Raw genomic sequence first — 21,237 nt, forward strand, 5'->3', positions numbered from 1 at the left:
TATATTACACAATGTACATAAACTCTGACCATTCATTGGTAGGGCATACCTATCATTACTGAGATGGTAAGCATTGAGAAGATCTATTCTTGCTACCAGGGACCAGTACTGCAGTGTCCATATGTCTTACTGATAAATGATGAACCACTTAGCTAATCATTACCTGTGAAGGAACTGAAAAAATAATTACTCAGAGATACGAGTATGGTAATCAGTATGCATAGGTATAAGTTGGCTGCACCTAAGGACCTATATGAAACAATACATCTGTATTTTATGTTTGTCTGATGAGCCTTAAAAATAAATATCTGGTGCTATTTGAATTCGTACGAAGTCAGCTGCCCTTTACATGGAGGAAGAGAAAAATCTTGTGTAGCTGTACTTGAGGAACTAGCTAAATGTGCTTGCGTATGTGGCAACTATGTGTATATTTGTTCACAGGTCAAGTAACCACAGCATACTTAGTAGTTGATTGTATTTGTACCCTAGATGGAGAGTGGTATTCAAATGGTGTGTTCTCTAAAGTTACAGACTGCATGAGCATATAGGCTAGGTAATAATACTTTTTTGTTTTGTTTTTCTCAAAGGTATGGGAGAAACTGCTGTTTGGAGTTTGTTTTTTTCATGCTCTTGTTCAGGAGAGAAGAAAATTTGGTCCTCTTGGTTGGAATATACCCTATGGATTTAATGAATCAGACTTGCAGATCAGTATCAGACAGCTGCAGGTACAATTATCTATTGCTACCTTTAGCTCTGATCTTGTGAAGCGTAGGAATGAGCTGATAGTCAAAAAGGAGCAATAAACTTACAAACAAATGTTCATAGAGTTTCATCAGTTCAGCTCCAAAGGCAAGGAATGTCAATCATATTATCAATATTTTCAGAATTACAAATGAAATAAAATTAAAAATTGTTCTTCACGAGATTTAGATTCCTACAGAGGTGGAATATAATGAGTATATGTGAATGTAGTAACAGTTAAAATTGTTATATATGAGCTCACTGTGCTTTAAGTAACATCATGTCAGTGACAGTCGCCTATTATGATGGGTTTTGTGGTTAGCTGGAGGAACTTTTTTTTACATATATGCTGTTAGTTAAACAGAGCTTCAGACTATTCTCCTTTCCTGAAATGAAATGCTGAACACAACCTTGAGTCTTCTGCAGGCCCTGAGCAGATAAGTCAGTAGAGCTAAAGCTATGGATTACGTAAGTTCAGGCTGAACAGTTGGAAGTTATCAAGAAGTTAATGAAAGAGATCAGAGGGTTCTGAAGACTGGAAGAAAAATTACATGAAATGCGTGGTTTTTTATGACACAGAAAAAAGTCCATCTAGAAAGTTTAGACTGGAAAAACTATCCACTTGTGAATAATTCAAGAAGGACTTGGATAACTTACTAATTTGGATGTTCATGAGGGGCTTTTACTACTATGTCCTCTTTAATTTAAACAGTAATTTTACAAAAAAAAAAGATTTCAGAATTTGAATTTCCAGCGCTTAGGGGGAAAACTCCATAGACTGCAGTTTTACATGTACTGTAGCTTCCAACCCTTTAGTCTGTAGGTCACACTGTTCTGCAGATATTTCAATTCTCTGGAATTACTTGTGTCTTCTGTTTCAGTTATTCATAAATGAATATAGCCATGTTCCTTTTGAAGCTGTATCTTACCTAACTGGTGAGTGCAACTATGGAGGTCGAGTGACAGACGACTGGGACAGACGTTTACTGCTGACAATGCTGGATGACTTCTATAATCCAGATATAATTGAAAATCCTCGTTACACTTTTTGTCCCAGTGGAAAATATTATGCTCCACCAAAAGGCACATATGAGGACTACATTGAGTTTATTAAGGTAAGAAGTAGCAGCAAGATTTTAAGCTGTTATAAAGGCTTCTTTGTGTTGCAAAGGTAGTTCTGCAGCACATTAATCAGTGTGCTTGGCTTCTTGCCTAACATCCTTGTATGATCCTTGCCATGATCTGTAATGTTTCCGAGAGAGAGGGGGAATCAGTAAGTAGACAGGAGGACCTAGCCTAGATAATCAAGAATTCCTTTTAAATGGCTTGCTGTAAGTGAGGTGATGGCTCTATCACCAGTAATACAGTCTGCAAATACCTAACATATTAAGGTCCTTGTCCACCTTCAGCTGAAGTCAGTGGTAGTTTTTCACTCGGCTGCTTAAAGAAGACTAGAATTTAAATCCTAGCATGCTGCTTTATCTCATGCAGATATTTATTGTTTTGTCTTAGAGTCTTCCCCTTAGTCAGCAACCAGAGGTATTTGGTTTGCATGAAAATGTGGATATTTCAAAAGATCTTCAGCAAACTAAGATCCTCTTTGAATCTCTGCTTTTAACACAAGGAGGAGGCACTCAGGGAACTTCTGGAGATGGTGACAGCACTCTTTATGAAATTGCAGATGATATTCTCAGCAAGGTATTGTGTTATACCGGTGACTACAATTTATCTTTTTACAAAGCAGCAATTCTTTGACCAGAATCTTCCATGTCAGATTGATTTTGTGTTGGAGGAAAAATCTCCTGGGAGGAATTTAGTGCAATATGAAAGTAATAAATAGGTAGGAGATACGAGACAGAGAGAGAAAACAGAACAAACACAACTTGGAAGAACAGTTAATTCATTCATGTGAACAAGTTTAAAATCAATAAGATTGAAAAGTATTCATAACTTTACATGGTATGAAAAATTCTAGGTGGTTTTTAAAAGAGAAGCATCACTTTTAAAAAGCCATAATTTTTACTTGGATTAAACTACTAAATACTGTATTGATAAGGTACTCTTCAGAAAGTTTAGCGGTGTCTATTACTCTACAATTTTTCACATCCGCATACTTCTAATAGAATACCGATGCATAATAATATATGGAATTATTTCTGAATACGTTGTCATTTACAGCTTCCAAATGATTTTGACATTGAAGGTTGTCTAAGTAAATACCCGGTGAGATATGAAGAAAGTATGAACACTGTTTTGGTGCAAGAAATGAAAAGATTTAACAGGTAAGAGTGTTGTATTTCATTAAATGTAAAAAAAAAAAAAAAAAGAGATTTTCCTGCAAATCCTATACTGTAAACCCTATGTTGTGTGAAACATTTTAGTTATTTGTTTTGTTCCCTTCTAATTGTCTACACTGATATCTGCAGTCCAAGCACCATTACTCCTTCTGGAAAGTCAGAATGTAGGATAGATGTCAGGAAAAATGAACTGAAAGAGAAAAATGCATGATAGAAGAAGGAAGTCTGAGAAGGCACTTGGAAAAGAGAATATGAACAATATTCTTATGTTCCTTTTTTTTTTTTAATTTTGCTTTGTCTTTCACCATCTTTATCTTCAATTATATTTTATTTTCTTTGTATTTCTGACCTGTAGGGTAGAGAGGTTAGAAACTGTAATACAGGCATAGTTATAGTTTATGAAACCTTTTCCCTGATAGTTGGAAATACTTCTGCTTATTTCTTTATTGTCTCATATGCTTCTGTTTTAATTTTTTCCTTTATTTCCCCCTTTCCTGATGCCTTTTTCCCTATACCTTATTTCCACAATTATTCTCCTAGGATTACAAACCTATAATCACTTTTATTTTTCTCTTTGGGTCCCCAGTCTCTCTTTTGACTTTGTTTCCTAATTTTCTTTCTCCATTTGGAGTTCCAAATTTATCCTCTTACCAAACAACACTGAGTATATCAGAGATAACAAAATAATTTATTAAACTGTTCCTAGTCTTAAATAAATCAGCACAAATGCACAAATTCATGACTTCACAGATGTGGCAAATTATGAGGTTATATAGCAGCTATACAAGTTCTATAGATGGTTCCAACATCCAGGTTTTTTCCTTTTTTTCCAATGAGGTGGTTGTGTTTTACAAATCATGCAAAACATTTGAAAATTTTGTTTTATTTTTTAATTCTAGTTTAATCCAAACTATTCGTGTTACACTAATTAACCTGAAGAAAGCCATTAAAGGTCTGGTTGTAATGGATGCTGAACTGGAGGCTCTGTGTGGCAGTCTGCTTATTGGAAAAGTTCCTGAGAGTTGGGCGAAACGTTCATACCCAAGTCTAAAACCACTAGGGAGCTACATTGTAGATCTTCTAGAAAGGCTGAAATTTTTACAGGTAATGTACAAGAGCCAATACTATCAATTATTTAATCCACTTCGTCATAGAATTTGTCGTTTACGTTCAAGAAGTATTGGCAAAGGAGTGATAGATTTCACTTAGATTTTCTGAGTACAGTTATGTAGACAATGGTCAAACAATAGGGGATTTGTCTCTTTCTGGTTATTGAATGTGTCATTTTCCTCTTTCCAGGATTGGTATGAATCAGGGAAGCCCACGGTATTTTGGCTGTCGGGATTCTATTTTACTCAAGCTTTTTTAACTGGAGCTATGCAAAACTATGCTAGGAAGCACAGGATCCCTATTGACCTTCTGGAATATGAATTTCAGGTAGAGATAAATCATAAATGCATATTGTGTTAATCTGAGCTCTGTTGTTGTAGTGAGATGTAGTAAGGAAATCCTAACTGGAAGGTTCATTATGCAACTAACTCACTGCAATTTGAAGACATATGTTTAATTCTTTGGTAAGGTAGGCATGTTAAAGAACATCCATAAAAGAGGTATATTAAAAGTAGTTCTATCATTGGGCCTGGACCTCCACTCTATAAAACAGCTTATAGAGTACATATTTGTCTGTGTGATTACAGCCTTATTTTACAACCTGCAATAAAGGTCATGAACCGACCCACAGAAGTCTGCTATCTTTATAGTTTTGTATAAAAGTAGTGCTGAAAGGAAGGTATTACTATATTATTGTCATTTTGGATTGATTTTCTGAAAATTGGCTTTTGTCATAATACCTCAAAAAGCAAACAGCTATGACAGTTTAATAACATGGAACACTTCATTTCTTGTAGGTTATTCCTCAGGATACTGCTGATACTGCACCAGAAGATGGCGTTTATATCCACGGATTATTTTTAGACGGAGCTCGCTGGGACAGGACCAAGTCAGTAACAAAGTGTTTTACTATGGTGCTGGAAAGCTTTCTTAGGTGCTCAGACAAGATTTGTTTAAATATTTTAAGTGATACTTTTCGTATTATTGAAATAACACACCAAATGAAACACTCTTTCATGTGTGGAAAATGGAGAAGGAAAACAAAGAAAAAAAACAAGCAAGCAACAACCAAAAAACATACACCAAAACAAATAATTACTTTGTTGCTTTCTCTCACCAGGGGCCTGTTAGCTGAGCAGTATCCCAAATTGCTCTTTGATACAATGCCAATCATTTGGATAAAGCCAAGTGAGTATATTTTCTCTGAAGTGCAAGCTACTGAACAAGAAATTGCAACACTGAACTTCTTTTTCTGCAGAAGATCAATCCTCCTACCCTCACAAAGTACCCAAATGGGCACAGAATTCATGTGCATCTGACCTATAACTTTTACATTAAAAAACTGGGCCTGCTAGCTTGACTCAGTCTCATCTCATGTGAGCAACAGGCCCATCCCCCACAGATGTTTATATGGATTAGATGGAAGGACTAATTAAATAAATTTTTTAATAATATGTTTAGGTGCCGCCCAATCTATTTTTCAACCAAAAGTTAATTTGGGTAGGAAAGCACGTGGTTCTTGAATTGCTGACTCTATTCAAGGTTGAGGAGAACTTTTAATTAACTTAGAGACTCAGTGTTTTACCTCACACGATTTAGCAAGGTTTTCTTAGGTTATTTTTAGCTGCTATGCTAGTTGTCTGTCATACTAGTAAGATATTTTCCATAACTCTTGTTTTCTTTGATCAGGAGCAGTAAATCCCTGTTTTTATTTATTCACTTAAGCAAGACTTTCTCCTGCAAATGTTGCAACTGAGATGTTATTAACTAATAGGCAGCCTTACAAAGTTTTCCCTTTTTCTGCCTGTGCTTTCTCTTGAGGTTGGATGAATCTGTTCAGACATGCATGATTTTAGATTTGCGCAAGTTGCATGTAAGCAGTCTAGGCATACAAACAGTTCTTGCAGAGTTGTGTCCTTGGATCTCGGGTGGCTTGGGTTGCAGTTAGGTTCGATGGCTGCTGGACCAGAATTCTTCTGGAGCAGTTGAAAGCTCATGTTGAAACTACACTTTAACTATGTAACTATGCAGATTTTAATGTGTCTTTGAATGATTACAAAACTGGTAGAATCACAGAAAGGCATAGAGTCCTGAAAACAAACGGTAGTTAAATTAGTTGGGTTTAAAACCAAAACAAACAACACAAAAAAACCACACAAAAAAGCTACATAATTTTATTGTGGTACTCACGAAACAAAAATTTTGCATTTTCATTTAGCTTTAGGGATGTTACTGTAAATACTTAATGTTTGTGTGTAGATTATGTAGAAACAGAATTTTTTAACAAATCTGCTGAATTTAATATATTATGTTGGGGTTTTTTTGAAGCTGCAAAATCGGACATAAAGAAATCTATTGCCTATGTTTGCCCACTCTACAAGACAAGCGAGCGTAAAGGAATCTTATCTACTACTGGACATTCTACTAACTTCGTCATTGCTTTGACACTTAACACGGATAAACCAGTTCAACACTGGATCAAGCGAGGTGTTGCGTTGCTCTGCCAGCTGGATGACTAACTTTGGACAGTTCAGATACAGACTTTATAAGATCCTGTTCTTTTTGTTTGTTTACAGAGGAAGTGGAACATACTGCGTAAAAGAAACATCTGGACATTTTTATATTAAAAGAGGGCATGCAAATATTTTCTGATCCTTAATATTTTGTCTTAAATAAGTGTGTGTTATTATTAGCATCTTTACAATCTATAAAAGATACAGCTAGGGTTTTAGCCTTTGGTAATATTACTAATATGTAAACGTCACTTATGTGTTACTTGAATATCACAAAATATGTCTTAATGGAAAATGAAAATAGTCTGCGCTTTCTGAGAGAAACAGTACAGTTAAAGAACTTGAAGTATTGAGCATGCTGAATCATGTGAGTGGAAAGCTAGTAGGTAGTAAGTTTGGGGATTTCAGTCTGGATTTATATATAGCCTATGTTCTGTCATAGGAACAGCAAAGACTGGAGCATGAGAAGTCATTTAACTATCTATAGAAGGTGCTTCTCATGCCTGCCTTCCTCGGCAAATTCATCTTTTCAGGGTTTAGTTCAGATTTTCTGATTATTGTGAGGATTTTTTTCCCCAAGTAATTTCTGTAAAGAATAAGTGATAAAATCTCCCTTATGACCACCTGCCATGTTATCTGTTTCCCTGTTTCCCTGTTGCTCCAGAGTGGCAGTCCAGTTCAATTCCTTGACTGCTTCAGCACTTTTGTTTTCTTAAACTAAAGTGCTCTTCCTAGATCTCCTCCAGCAAAGAACTATTTCCACTTTGCATTTAGACACAGCCATCATCATTTCTTTGTCAGGAATTCTCTGTGAATTAAGCACACCGAAGTCTGACTCCATCCTACCTTCACTATTATAACTAGGTGTCTGTGTCCTTCGTTCACCTGCTTATTGTGTGTTACACCAGTGTAAGGTTTCAGCGTAGTTCTGTCTTTCTGAAACTGTGCTTTTCCCTTTAAAGACTCTACATGTTTATCTTTTGTTTGCTTTTCTGTTTATATTAATATGTGAATTCTGATTAAGCAACAAGAAACACATAATTTTTAATAGGGTTCTTGCTTTATTTGCTTCTTTATGTTTACTTTTATTGGTTTTAATTTTTCTTTTTACACTGTCTTACTGTCTTGAGTAAGCTCCTAACAGTATCTTCAGTTTGTTAGGAAAGCACTAAAGAATTTTCTTTCTGTAATGTAATAGTTACTACTTATAGTTCTCAAATTCTCATTCCAAAAACTTTTAACCAAGAATATTTTTACAAATAAACTGAACTTTTAAATCCTTCTTTTGCCGACACATTTGTCGGGTCAGATTATTAAACATAACTAACCTATATAAAAAAAACATGGTGAAAGTCCCAGAGTATCTTATGATCGGGTATTTATAGTGAGCTATTAATGGACGTAGGCACTACTGAGATCGTTTTCAATCCTGAAAATATCACTTTCAACTTAATAATCACTTCTTCAAAGTGTGAGATCTTCCCTCTTTCAGAAGGTGAGAAAAACCAGTATATTTTCTCAATTCATAGGAAAATAAGTAGTCTTTTTACAGAAAAGAAAGAGTCTAAATTTAAGATGTTTACACACTTGTACTATAGGTGTAATTGAATGCTAACAGTTACTTGTCTGTACATTTTTTAAATATGTTTCTCATTTTTGCTATGTGTGGAATTACAGAGCAAGGCCTTGCAATCACACGTTAGGTGGATCAGGTAAAGAATTAAATGATGCAGTTTTGCTATGAATTACTGTTGCTCAACTTTCAGATGTTTCTAGAATTGTTCCAAACTTTGTAAGTGGCATATTGACAACTTCATTTTGCTAATTTATTTGCTTTCAGTTTTACTTGTTTTATTTTACTTTGCCCTGTACTCTTGGTTGTTTTTTTCACGTCAGCTCTCTTGAAAGACAGAGGGGGATGTTTTGATATGGTAAAACAGATGAGAGGTTTGAGCCTAACAGAACATCTGTGATTTTAATCTATGATAGCATGTATCTGAATATACAAAAGCACAGTGTGACTGCTTATGCATAAAACAGTATACATCTACACACATTATACTATGATTGATTTAATCACTAATAATTTTTTATGATTTCTTCTTGATTTTAACATTTAGACTTAACAAAGAGTATCAATGGGATTTATTTCTGTGCTCCATTGTTTGTATTACAACCTTAAAATGGTAAAAATATTTTTAATTGAACTCTTTCAACTTGGCCAACTTTTTTTTTAAACTAACGCTATTCTTAAGCTTTTTTTTTTTAAAAAAAAACACTCCATTGTCGTTACACCAGTATTTTTTATTTCTGCCTGTGTTTGGAAATATATTGTTGCAGTATTTTATATATATATATATATATATATATATATATCCCTTAGAAGTATTAGGAAGAAAAAGCATGCATTGATGAAGAATGCAGAATTGTAAGTTTATCTGTTCTAAATGGCTGGAGATTATGTACATAAGGTGGTAAAATTGGTCTTTTTTCAAGCATGGAGTTTGATGTTGTTTCAGTTAGAATGCTGATGCACATAATAGCACAAATCCACAATACTTTCTTGACTACAGATAGGGCTCTAACCATATCTTTGTTGAAACAGTTTGAAAAAAAGCTATTATTAAAGAATTTCATGTCCTTCACTTGCCCTTTACTTCCAGGTCCTCTGTGAGCAATCTGAAAAAACATCCAAAGTCTTCTTGCACATCTGTTTTCCTCCTAAGGAAATATCAGAGTACAATTGTGATGATATTTGAGTGCCTAAAAGACTTAAGAGGGAATGACAACTTATCTAAAAACTATGTTTTACTTATTTTTGTTGCTTTCTAATAAGTAATGCAAGAACAAGTAGCTGTTGTGTATGTTCAGTCTGTGGAACAGAGATAAAAGCTGTTGGAGTAGAAAACCTTTACTGTGTTCTGAACAGAGCAACTCTTTGCAGCACAAACTTAATTACTTGGGAGGAGGCTGGAGCTTGAGATGGAGAAGTTCCAATTCATGTATTTTAAACTATGTTTCATTTCTTCTGATACTTAAACAGCGATTACTATTTCTATTACTCCAGATTTAACCAGAAGATTTAACATTTGCTTCCAATTAAAAAGCAGTGTTTCCCTGGGAAAAGTGATCCAAGTTGTGCTGATTTGCCATGTATAATTCTATGTATATGTTCCATGATGATTCTGATGATGAAATCCCTACCCAACAAGCTATTCAGGAAAGCTTACAAGAAAGGCGTAAAATTGAAACAAGTGGCAATGCAACAGGGGATGAAAGGTAATAAGTTATTACTTCATTTTGGGTGTTTTCTTGGCATTATTTTAAGCATACAGTAACCTTATTTTCCTTTGTGACTCCATATGTTGTATTGCTCTGACCTTGTCTCATGTGTACTGGAAACCACTGGCAGCTCACTTGTTCTGAGTTCTCCCTGAAAAAGTATACCCATTTCCTCGAGAGTATAGAATGTGTGAAACTTTCAGGTGACATTTTACATCAATATCTAAATGAGTACAAGGCTTTAAGAAGATGATAAGTATGTGATGTAAAAGTAGATTGGTATGGTAGTTTCCCTCATTTCAGTATTTAGTTGTTGGCCCTTGTGTGAAAAATCTGATGTTTACAGTCGCAGGGGAAGACGAACAAAACAAGTGTTTAATGCATTAACCCCTGACAATAACTGCATAATTTACAAAAGGCTAACATGTAGTCTAGACTTGAATATTTAAGTTAAGGTATAATTATATCCTGAACTTCACATTAATTTTTACTTCTCACTTTATTTTTGTTCTGTTATACAGTTTCCAGTCTGTTGCAAGTGAAGAACATGGAAAGATAATTGCAGCAATTCGGACAGTTAAGTACAAACACACTGCACTAAGCCTATACCGCTAGGAATCACTTGGGTGTTGCATTGTTGAGCAGTGCCTACATTTTAGGTGTTTGAACACCTGATTTAAGTGCAGCTTTTCTTTACAGAGTCTTGGGAGGAGTAAGGCAAATAAAAACGAGACACCCAAAAGCTAACTGACTGGATAGGAACGTGGTAGTTAGGGTGGGTTCAAATGTCAGTCCTCTCAGATTCCAGTGCTTTCATCTCCTGGAATTAGGGGGCAGCACCAAGCCTTTCTTGTAAAACAAACAATAGGATGGCAAGGCGCCCAGTCAACTAATGCTTCCTAAAAACATTTCACTTTGTGAGATAACCAGATTAAAATACCTTCCCTACCTGAAAACATAGCAGAATTGTTCCTTAATTGCCAAAATTTAGTGTATTCTTATATGAGATATTCACAGAATCACAGAATGTTTGGGGTTGGAAGGGACCTCTGTGGGTCATCTAGTCCAACCCCCTGCCGAAGCAGGGTCACCTACAGCAGGCTGCACAGGACCTTGTCCAGGCAGGTCTTGAATATCTCCAGAGAGGGAGACTCCACAACCTCCCTGGGCAGCCTGTTCTAGTGCTTCATCACCCTCAAAGTGAAGAAGTCCTTCCTCATGTTCAGATGGAACTTCCTGTGCTTCAGTTTGTGCCCATTGCCCCTTGTCCTGTCACTGGGCACCACTGAAAACAGTTTGGCCCCATCCTCCTGACACCCACCCTTAAGATAAAGATATTCTTTGTCTGCTCTTCTGAAACTTTTTGTGGTATAATCAATTTATATACTGAGTCACAGAGATATGTCAACAATGAGCATAAGTAGTACAGTTGTTAGGACAGTGGGAAACCTTCAGTCATGTCAACCTTTATACATGTCGTAGTAAGTAGTTATAGAGATATTTAATGGAGCAGGAATCAAGAAACCAAGTCTTTTCTGGAAAAGAAGGTGCTATATATGTTCCATACACCATGAAGAATGTGCCTGAACTCTAGTTACACTTGCTTTCTGGCCTTATGAATATAGAATTCTTCCATATGTAGGAGAACTTCAGTAGCAGAGATCAAGAGCGGTCTGTCGCCTCACCCTATAGATGTAGGTAACAGGAGGGCAGACTGCCTTCTCCCAGGAACGATGGGATAAAAAACATGAGCAGAAACCAGGCCTCTACTTAAACAGGCTTTCCAGCTGAGAAAGTTTTACTGTTTCTTGATGAGATATAAAAATGAAAACATAATCTGTGTTGATTAAAGTTCTGGTAAGATTATTAGTAAAAGCAGGAATAGCAAGATGGATCTCATGCTGTTAAATCAGCTTCATTTTACTTTTGCCAGCCTAAACATTTTTCCTACAGTTTTACCAGATCACCTGTTTACTTAATACATTAAACTTTCATGCACTATTGCTCGTAAGAATTATATCTGAAATATTTTAGTCATCTTAATTATAAGTAAGTTTTTTCAATGTCTAATTCAAAATGATTTGTGAGTCAATGTCAATCATTGATTGTTCCATTCATGTAAACCACCCTGTGAGAAGAAAATTGTTTTGGCAAAGCAAGTTGTTTATTCTAAATACACTGATGGATAAATGGCACTCAGTATATTAGTTGCCTGAATTGTTTTTTAGTATGAGTAATGGGATATGTGTCTGTCCCAAAATATCACAGGCCAAGAGGAGGCCTTGATGAAGTTGGTGAGGCACAGTTCTGCATTTGAAGAAGCAGATCAGCAGGGCTGGCTTCCTGTGCATGAAGCTGCAGCACAGCTAAATCAGAACATCCTTGAAATAACTTTGAAAGGTATGGATTCCTTGTGGCTTTCCACCAAAAAGTTTTACAAAGTCAGGTTTGATGAATGATCCAGCTTCAAATGTGTTCTGCTTTTCTGTATTTCAGCTTCCCGTGCCATTACGTGGGAACAGACCACTCTAAAAGGGGAAACACCTCTCTTGGTGGCAGTAAGAAATTGCTTTGTAGAAAATGTCCGCTTTCTGCTGCTCAACGGCTGCAATCCCAATGTTAAGAATGAAGAGGGAGATTCTTCTTTAGTTATAGGTGAATACCTTATTTAGGGGTGGAGAGGTGAGGGAATGAGGTGAAGTTACAGTTACACATTTTAGGTTACAATTTGATGTATTTGACTTCACATCAATATCTAAAATATTTTGCTATAAAGAGCAAAAAATGTTACTCTGTGTTGAATATGTTTGTCCCTGTCTGTTTTTCTTGGACGATATCAAGGCATTAAATGGGGCAACAATTCCAAGTTAGGGATCATCACTACGAAGTTCTTTGCATTATTTATTAAAGTATTATTGGTTTACTGAAGTATGGGAAACAGAACTAGGAGAAGCTAAAAACCTTCCCCCAAAGTCTGATCCAATGCAGGGAGCTTCAGGCGCCTACCATTTTCCGTCCCTCAGTTGCAAGGAGTTTGAGTTTCAAGTTGAACATACATCTTTTTCCTCAAAGAATTAAATAGCTTTCTCCATGAAGTGCCAGAGTATCTTCCTCTGTTTTCCGTGGCATCATTTGTGCAGTGGTGCCAGATAACCAGGTTCTCCTGCTTCTTCATGCTATTACTGTTCTGTATGTCTGCAGGCACAAAACATTCATATCCTCTGCTTACATGGTATCTTTTTCATTGCATCAGCTTCTCTTTCTCCTAAAACTATGGTGATTGGTTTTGATTTTCAAAAGTTATAGCAAACCAGCCACATTTATCTGCATTACATAGAATGTGTTTGTCCCTATTCAGACATTGTTGGAATTAATCCAAGTATGACAAGTGAAGCAGCTAGCCAGGCCTAAATTCTCAGTTCACTTCTCTTTGAATGTTTTTGGTTGAAGAAGGACCCGTACCTAGTATCGCTCTTAGTGTGAATGCCATTTTAAGATGATCGTGCACAAGAACTGTAATTCTTGATTTGTGAAGAACTGGTCCTAGTATTTTGCCAAATAGATACAGATAATGGGGCAGCACAGGTTACAGTATGCTGTCAGAGCAGCTGTGGCACATGAAGCTTCTCTGCCTCATCTGTCTCAATGAAGGGCACTCACTCTTCCACCCCACACAACCTGGAAGATCAAAGAGAGGAGGAGGGAAAGGTGTTGGCTATTCATTCCACTCATTGGAGCCAGTGCAAATTACTCTTTTATGATCCTTACTGACTTCACAGATCAGGCTTATTAAGCTAAGAAGGCATATGACGCAGTCATTTTACACTTTCGTATTATGGTAGCTGCTTATGAAGATTAAATAGAGCTCTCAGAGCAGGCCAGCTCCTGACTGCACGAAGTCGCCATGTATGATCTCCATCTGGTGGCAAGGAAAGTTGCGTTACCAACCGCAGCAGAGGATTCCAGAGAGAAAAAGAGATTATCATAAAATTATTCATTTGTATAGTTAATGTTATCCTGGAAGCAAAGACCAGACGTGTTGATAAGTTAAACCTTTCAGTGTAGTGTGACATTTCTCAGTGTATAAATAGCACTGCCAGGAACAGCTTCAGCTTTCCTAGGCTGCCACGTAACAGAAGCCATAGTGCCTAGAATAGTGCTGAATAACATTCTGGCTGATACTTCACTTATTGTCTTACAGCAATTAAACATGATTCGTATGAGATTGCCTCCTTGTTGATAAGTTCTGGTGCAAAAGTGAATTTGCAGTGCGTCCACAAGAGGACTGCTTTACATGAGGCAGCCAGACTAGGCAGGAGTGATCTGGTGAAGCTTCTCCTCCGTTCTGGAGCAGATCCTGACCCTCGCAGTGGATATGGGCTCACACCTCTAGCACTGGCTGCACAGATCGGACATACAGAAATTATGGAGCTCTTACTGCAAAAAGGTGAGACTTTGTTATATAGGATTATACATCTATATATCTATTATATATCCTGTTACTGTTACAGGAAGAGAAGGCTTGGGGTGGGGGTCTATCTTGTCAGCTTCATAAATATCTGATGGGAATGCTGTGAAGAAGACAGAGCCAGATTCTTCTTGGTGGTGCCCAATAATAGGACAAGAGGCAGTGGGCACCGACTGAAACCTAGCAAATTCTGTCTGAACATAAGAAAACACTTTTTTCTGTGAGGGTGGTTGAACACTGGAACAGGTCACTCAGAAGCTGTGGAGTCTCCACCCTTGGAGATACTAAAAACCTGATTAGAGGCTGTGCTGGGCAACCTGCTTTGGCTGACCCTGCTTCAGCACAGGGCTGGACTGGATGATCTCCAGAGGTCCTTCCAACCTCAGCTATTTGGTGGTTTTATTTTATGACTCAGTAGATTGATCCAGTAACATGCAGGTTCAGTGGTGGTGTTCTTCAAGTGAGTAGAAATTGTAAGCCACATGTGTTAGTACTGAAAAGTTTAAAGCCCAAATAGGACAAAGTGAATCCTCTTCCCACCAGAGAATATTATTCCTAAATGCAGAGGCAAAAAATTGTTCTTAGCTCAGTATCCAGTAAAACTTTGCGTTACTGCAGTGAAAGGAAATGAACTGTTACCATGTTACTAAGTATAGAGCCTGTAGTGTTAATAGATCCAAACAGGTACAAAATACGTTTTAAAAAACTGATTACTTGTAGCAAACTGTAGTAGGCATCAGTGAATGCTTTGCAAAACCGCAAGAAAATCTGACATGTTGCAGGAGATATTTTGTTTGCATTTTTGGATGGCATCCTAATTTATTTGAAGAGTTTGACTCCCAAATCATGTAAGTTGAGGTCCATCTAAACAATTCCTAGTATCTAAATTTCATGTTAAGATTTATATGTGTGTGTATATAAATATTCACACGCGTGCACACACACATATATATATTCCCTCTAAAGTAGTTAGTTAGCCTATTTACACACATTTTTATTAGTCTTCTGAAAGTTCTGTGATTGGATGAAAACTGGTTATTGTAAGATATGCCTTCAGAAATAGCATCAGAAGTAATGTTCCTTACTAAAGAAAATTAAGTGCTATCTGCACCAAGAGGATTGGTGTGGTGTAGATAAGTAAAGGCCTGATAAAGGCCACCTTTTCATAATATTCAAATAATGTATCAATATTTTAGTAGTTGCATTTGTTTTTAAATGCAATATTGTTTTCTTACGTAGACAGGTTGCTTTAGGGAAGGCTTGACAGGACATTTGTGGTGGGCAATCTTACATGATGGCTCAGCTGCACGGGAACTGGATTGTATGAACTATTTGATACTAGGTTCTTGTATATTTACAGTTACATCTGCCTGGTCTTTGTAAAGTAAAAGAACTGAAATGTGGTGTATATAAGCCAAAACCCAATTATTTGTATGAACAAAGACCAAAGCCCTTGCTTGTCCAGTTGTAGCATGAAGTCTTCCTATGTGATTGTGTTCAAAGCAATTTGGACCTTCTTGTTCCCTGGATGAAGGCTCTCCCATGAAGGTTTATGCCCATAGTGGTTTTGTTTGGTGAAGAGTAGTATCTACAATACCATGTCACTGGAGGGCTGGAGATACTAATTCCTGCTGGATATTTACCATGATTGCTGTGAAAATTCTTGATGCTTCTTTCCAGGTGCGGATGTGCTTTCACAGGCAATGGATTGTGCTTCTGTATTATTTGAAGCAGCGGGAGGAGGAAATCCAGATTCTCTGAGTCTTTTGCTAGAATATGGGGCTGATGCCAATGTACCAAAGCACTCGGGTCATTTGCCAATCCACAGAGCTGCATATAGAGGACACTTTCTGTGAGTTAATATACTTAAAAATCAAGTAGTGGTGACACCAGAAATACTAATTTTGCTAATTCTGCCCTGTTCAAAGCCAGCACCAAATCTGTAGTTGTGTGGAATGAATTCTTTTTGACTGTGTAAATATGAGCTTTCTGTGTCTGAAAGTAAGAGACCAGTCAGGACAAAATCTTCATCATTTTAGGATGAACATACTAATTCCTATAGCATTTTCCTACTTGTTACAAATAGTAACACCGTCCAGTCTGATGTTGAGGTTTTGGGACATCCTCACTTTCTTTGGGTGTGCCTCGTCTCCACCCCATCACAGGAAGGTCAATGTACTAAACAATCGGATAGACTTAATGGGTAAGAGTTATCCCAGTTTTAAAGACAGGAAGGTCACTGGAAGATATTTAGGCTAAAATCACAACCAATAAGTGAGAAACAGCTCTTGGATACTAGAATGTTGCATTGTGGTTAAGAATCTGAGAATTCTTAATTACTATGTTAATATTTTATAGATATTAATTAAATTATATTTAAACTTTATTGTATACATTAAATTATATATTAATATAAGAATATATTCTGTTCTATTAATTCCCTAATTCCTATATATTAAGCAGTAACACTGTGCTCTCGACATTCAGGAAAAGCTTCTATCGATAAGGAATCATTATTCCTCTAGCAAGGAATGGGGTTCTTAATGAAATAACAATATAATAGAACAATATTTTATGTGTAGTAGGTGTAAAGTCAGTATCCATTGCTGGCTAACAATTTAATTGTTAGCAATTAAAGTCAATGCAGAGGTATAGCAGAGGTATAGCATGCCATGGTACTGATTTGGTAGGTGAACACCATCGAATTCAAAGATTGAGCTAGGTGAACCGCTATGTTTAAGATTCTGAGAGTCGTCTTTTTTTAATTCTTCAGAGCCCTAAAAAATTTAGTTCCAGTTACTAATTTTGATGCCATTAAAGAAAGTGGGATAAGTCCAGTTCACTCGGCGGCAGCAGGAGCACATCCTCAGTGCCTTGAGTTTCTCCTCAAATCTGGGTTCGATGCCAATTTCATGCTGGATCAAAGAGTTCGCAAAGGCTATGATGACCACCGGAAATCAGCATTGTACTTTGCTGTTTCCAATGGGGATATCTGTTCGACGCAGCTGCTGTTGAATGCTGGAGCCCTGCCAAACCAAGATCCCATCAACTGTCTCCAGATAGCCTTGAGAATGGGCAACTATGAGTTAATGAATCTACTGCTCCGGCATGGGGCTAATGTCAATTACTTCTGCAGAGTGAATACAACACATTTTCCATCAGCTCTCCAGTATGCTCTGAAAGATGAAGTCATGTTAAGAATGCTGATGAACTATGGGTATGATGTGCACCGCTGCTTTGACTGTCCTCATGGAAACAGTTCACATTCCCAGTATGTGACTGATGGATGGACTTCTACTGTTATCAAAGATACAAAGGTAAGTACATCAGATGGCTTCATATGTTTTACTACCAGTATCCTTCCTAAAACTAAATGAAAATGTACTTAATGCAGTGTTAGAAAAGGAAGTTTTTGAAACTGTAAGACAGTTTACGCATAAAGGTAGGAATAGACAAAGCTTTAAAAATAAATAGATGTTGCCATAAGGGCTGCTTCAGATCAGCAAATTATCATAGCCAATATTTTTGAATTGCACAAATACAGCTAACGATAAGCTAATGATCAGTACAGAATCGGCTCGCCAGGGCAGTCTTGTCCATACTGTGAAAGCAGGGACTTGCAGGCTGGCTCGCTGGGTTGTCCTGTATTGTAACACTAATACTGGAGGCTGTTGTAAGGACCCCCTGCAGCTGGCATGAAAAGCACTGAGCAAAAGTTAACAAACCTGGACTGACCTAAAGAGGTTCCTGGAGACACCCATCAGAATCATTGTTCTGCAGTTTGTAAAGTCCCCTCTAACCTGAAGATAAGGGGTGGGGCACGCACTGGACTGGGGCGTCCCCCTGTTCAGCATGCTGGGTCACAAGTCTAAACTCCACTTAGAGTGGTAGCACTTCTTTTAAGCACTTAGTTACCAAATACACAGCTGCTTAAGTTCATTTTTGGATCTAGTACAAAATAATAATCTCTCAGATTTTCAGATTCTACTAGTGAGGCTTAATATGAGCTGTGACAACCTCTAGAGCTCCCCTGACTGACGGAAGACTCCTTCTTCCTGGCATTCTGCTGAAGTTTTTTATTTAATTGCTCTTGTCCTGCAGCGGCATAAGTCATTTACAGGAGTATTGAATAGTACCCAGTTAACCATGTTGTTTCTAACAGTTCTGTGAAGTGATAACCTTGTCATGGTTGAAGCATCTGTCTGGGAAAGTAGTGCGAGTAATGTTAGATTACGTCGATCACGTTAAGATCTGCTGGAAGCTAGAAGCAGTTCTCAAAGAACAGGAACTCTGGCCAGACATCAATTCGATTTTAAGTAAGTATCTGATGTTTACATTTGAAATGACAAACAAGCTGTTTGGGGATTGGGGCCTTTTTTGTTGGTGATATTTTAGTTTTCATTTTCTTTACCTCAGACTGGTGCTTTTCTTGACCACTTTTAGGCGAAAAGTTTTGTTTTGACAGTACGAGACCTCTTAAAACTCAGTCTATGTAGGATTTAAACTAAGTTTCTCTCAGAAGTCTGACAGACCGTAACTCCATGGAACTTTAAATTACAGTGATGTAGATAATGCAATCTTCTTCAACGGGAGAAAAGCTTTTCCCCCTGCCTCAAGTTGATAGCATAAATCTAATAAATTACTATTTTTGAGTGATTTGCTTCTAGTCTAGATTTATTCTATGTCCTTTTTGCTTGTACATAGATTAAGAAGCAATGACTCGTAATTCTACTTTTAATAGCTTCTTCAGGTTGATGGAAAACTAGTGCCAATTATTTGGGGCTAAAGTACATTCCCCAAACTTTACTACTTAAACTTCCACTAGCCTACATTTTGTCACCTTGACAGAAACAATAGCTGTTGCTTTAGCTGCTGATGATAGTAAATATAACAGAGATGTATGGGCTGAGGTAGACAGGCTAGATCCCAACAGGTCTGGTTTTCCAGGTAGCAGAGTGTTGAATAAATAAATTTAACAAAATTTGATGAATAACTTAACATCAGTCTCACCTTCTCCTCTCTAGCAAACCCTCGCTCTCTGAAGCATCTTTGTCGTCTGAAGATACGGGAATGCATGGGCCGGTTGCGTCTCCGTTGCCCTGTCTTCATGACCTTCCTTCCACTGCCAAACTCCTTGAAAGACTACATACTGTACAAGGAATATGATCTTTATGGACAGGAAAACTTCACAGGAACCTACAACCTCAACTGTACATAATTACTAGTCCTATATTTGCAGGGAATGTTGACATGGATAAGACTCTCTGATGCAGCTGCTTTTGTCTTTCGGGATTTTATCTCCTCTGTATATTAAGGAATACCAGCATTCCCCCCTCAACCCCTGAAGAAAAGGGGGAAAACCCCAAAATGTAAGTATTGGTGATCCCATTCTATATATCTACTGGAATGTAAACTGTTGGAATTTAGGGCAATAGTATTTTAAATGCTTAGTGTGAAAAGGTAAGGAACTGTAAAATGTAGGGCTGCAAACCTTGTGTTACTGCTAAGTTAAAGCCTGTCATGACAGGTAACACTACACCCACTGCAGGGTTGAACTCAGGGTTTAGTTAAAGGTCAGGGATTTAACCAGCACCAGGAACGGACACAGTTCTTTTTTCTCTTGTACCTCCCTTTCTCTTGTCAAGAAGTAGTTTTCATGTGTGAAGTCCTACAGTAAGTTCTGAAGAGCAGCTAATGATCAGTACAGAATTGGCTCGCCAGGGAAGATTTATTTCTTTCACCCAACTGAGCAATCCCACATTCTAAGCAGCAAAACAGGATTAAGAGCTATAGAAACCTCTGCTTATAGTAGCAGCAAGTGTGAAATAGCGGTGTTTCAACAAGAAGGTCCTAGTTCTGAAAGACGTGTCAGTTCTGTGTCTCACTTTCGGGTATTAATACGTCTCACCCGTTACGTATTTTGACTGCTCTCTCTAGAACTAGGTTTTCCTTTTAACAGTGCTGTCCGAAGGCATGCTAGCAATTTTTGGAGTTTCTCTTCTAACAGTTGGAGCTTAAGCTTTTGGAGCACTACCTGGCAGCAGGCACAGTTGTCTTAGGAAGTCTTACTTAGTACCCACAGAATGCCTGTGCTTTCTAGGAATGCTGCAGATGTCAGTCCGTATTTTAGGAAAAAAAAAGTTCATCAACATACTTGGCATTAGTAGTATTTATTCCTTCATTATCAAGTAAGCATAGATTTTTTTTTTAATAGTTATACATGCATCTTTATCACGAAGTTACATAATTCAAAATTCTGCTTTTCCCCAGAAAAATCTACAAACCCTATAAAATACAAATTTAACCATAATGTAGTTAAGACCCATGGCTTTTTTACATGTGTTTATCATATAATAAACTAATGAAGCCCATGAAGATATGAATTGGTACCCGTGTTAATGGTTGTGCTGATACAGCCTCTGCACATGCAAATTCTGATCACTATTGTAACCACAGCTCTGCAGAGCGTTGCACATTGTCGTGTGACTCAAACAACTGTGCTCTAAACAGCCAGCTACGATGGTAAGGGTTTTTTTCTTCTACCATCCAGTCTTTGATTGCTGCAGAAGTACCTTATCAGCACTCCCAAGTACAATAAGGAAGTTATCTGTCTAATACGATTAAAATGAAGAGAAATTATACTCTTTGACAACAGAGGGCTGTAACTGTGTGTTAACACTTCGTTTAATGGAAGGGAACGCATCCTGTCACCAGTAATGGTACTTCCTGGAAGTCAGCATTACGAAAAATGCAGGAGATTTTTGCACCAGTACAAATCCCACCCAGAAAGTTACTATAGTTAAGCTTTTATTTAATCTACAAAATG

General features: G+C 37.3%; 2 protein-coding genes across 5 annotated transcripts in view; both read left to right on the forward strand.

Moving 5' to 3' along the window:
- DNAH12 (dynein axonemal heavy chain 12) overlaps window positions 1-6,667 on the forward strand; it is a 73,199-nt gene extending 66,532 nt beyond the window's left edge. For all 4 annotated transcript variants that reach the window (XM_075433093.1, XM_075433092.1, XM_075433095.1 and 1 more), the window contains 9 exons: window positions 588-725; window positions 1,623-1,856; window positions 2,254-2,439; window positions 2,920-3,023; window positions 3,938-4,142; window positions 4,338-4,475; window positions 4,946-5,037; window positions 5,269-5,336; window positions 6,477-6,667. In XM_075433093.1, the coding sequence (XP_075289208.1) occupies window positions 588-725; window positions 1,623-1,856; window positions 2,254-2,439; window positions 2,920-3,023; window positions 3,938-4,142; window positions 4,338-4,475; window positions 4,946-5,037; window positions 5,269-5,336; window positions 6,477-6,667 (1,356 nt within the window). The remainder of the gene's footprint in view (window positions 1-587; window positions 726-1,622; window positions 1,857-2,253; window positions 2,440-2,919; window positions 3,024-3,937; window positions 4,143-4,337; window positions 4,476-4,945; window positions 5,038-5,268; window positions 5,337-6,476) is intronic.
- Window positions 6,668-9,807: 3,140 nt separating this feature from the next.
- On the forward strand, window positions 9,808-19,780 carry ASB14 (ankyrin repeat and SOCS box containing 14). Its single transcript, XM_075433099.1, has 9 exons — window positions 9,808-9,940; window positions 10,465-10,516; window positions 12,208-12,343; window positions 12,440-12,598; window positions 14,145-14,390; window positions 16,092-16,263; window positions 17,185-17,728; window positions 18,574-18,727; window positions 19,436-19,780. The coding sequence occupies exons 1-9, from the start codon at window positions 9,813-9,815 to the stop codon at window positions 19,627-19,629; spliced, it is 1,785 nt and encodes a 594-aa protein (XP_075289214.1). The 5' UTR covers window positions 9,808-9,812; the 3' UTR covers window positions 19,630-19,780.
- Window positions 19,781-21,237: the final 1,457 nt, after the last annotated feature.

The sequence above is a fragment of the Opisthocomus hoazin genome, chromosome 11, assembly GCF_030867145.1.
Source record: "Opisthocomus hoazin isolate bOpiHoa1 chromosome 11, bOpiHoa1.hap1, whole genome shotgun sequence".
NCBI classification, from domain to species: Eukaryota; Metazoa; Chordata; class Aves; order Opisthocomiformes; family Opisthocomidae; genus Opisthocomus; species Opisthocomus hoazin.

What these genes read in the sequence shown, in the direction of transcription:
- ASB14 (XM_075433099.1), top strand. Translation starts at nt 9,813, where the DNA reads ATGTATAATTCTATGTATATGTTCCATGATGATTCTGATGATGAAATC. An exon ending in GGAGCTCTTACTGCAAAAAG is followed by an intron (nt 14,391 to 16,091) that starts GTGAGACTTTGT and finishes GCTTCTTTCCAG; the next exon opens with GTGCGGATGTGCTTTCACAG. An exon ending in CTGTTATCAAAGATACAAAG is followed by an intron (nt 17,729 to 18,573) that starts GTAAGTACATCA and finishes TGTTTCTAACAG; the next exon opens with TTCTGTGAAGTGATAACCTT.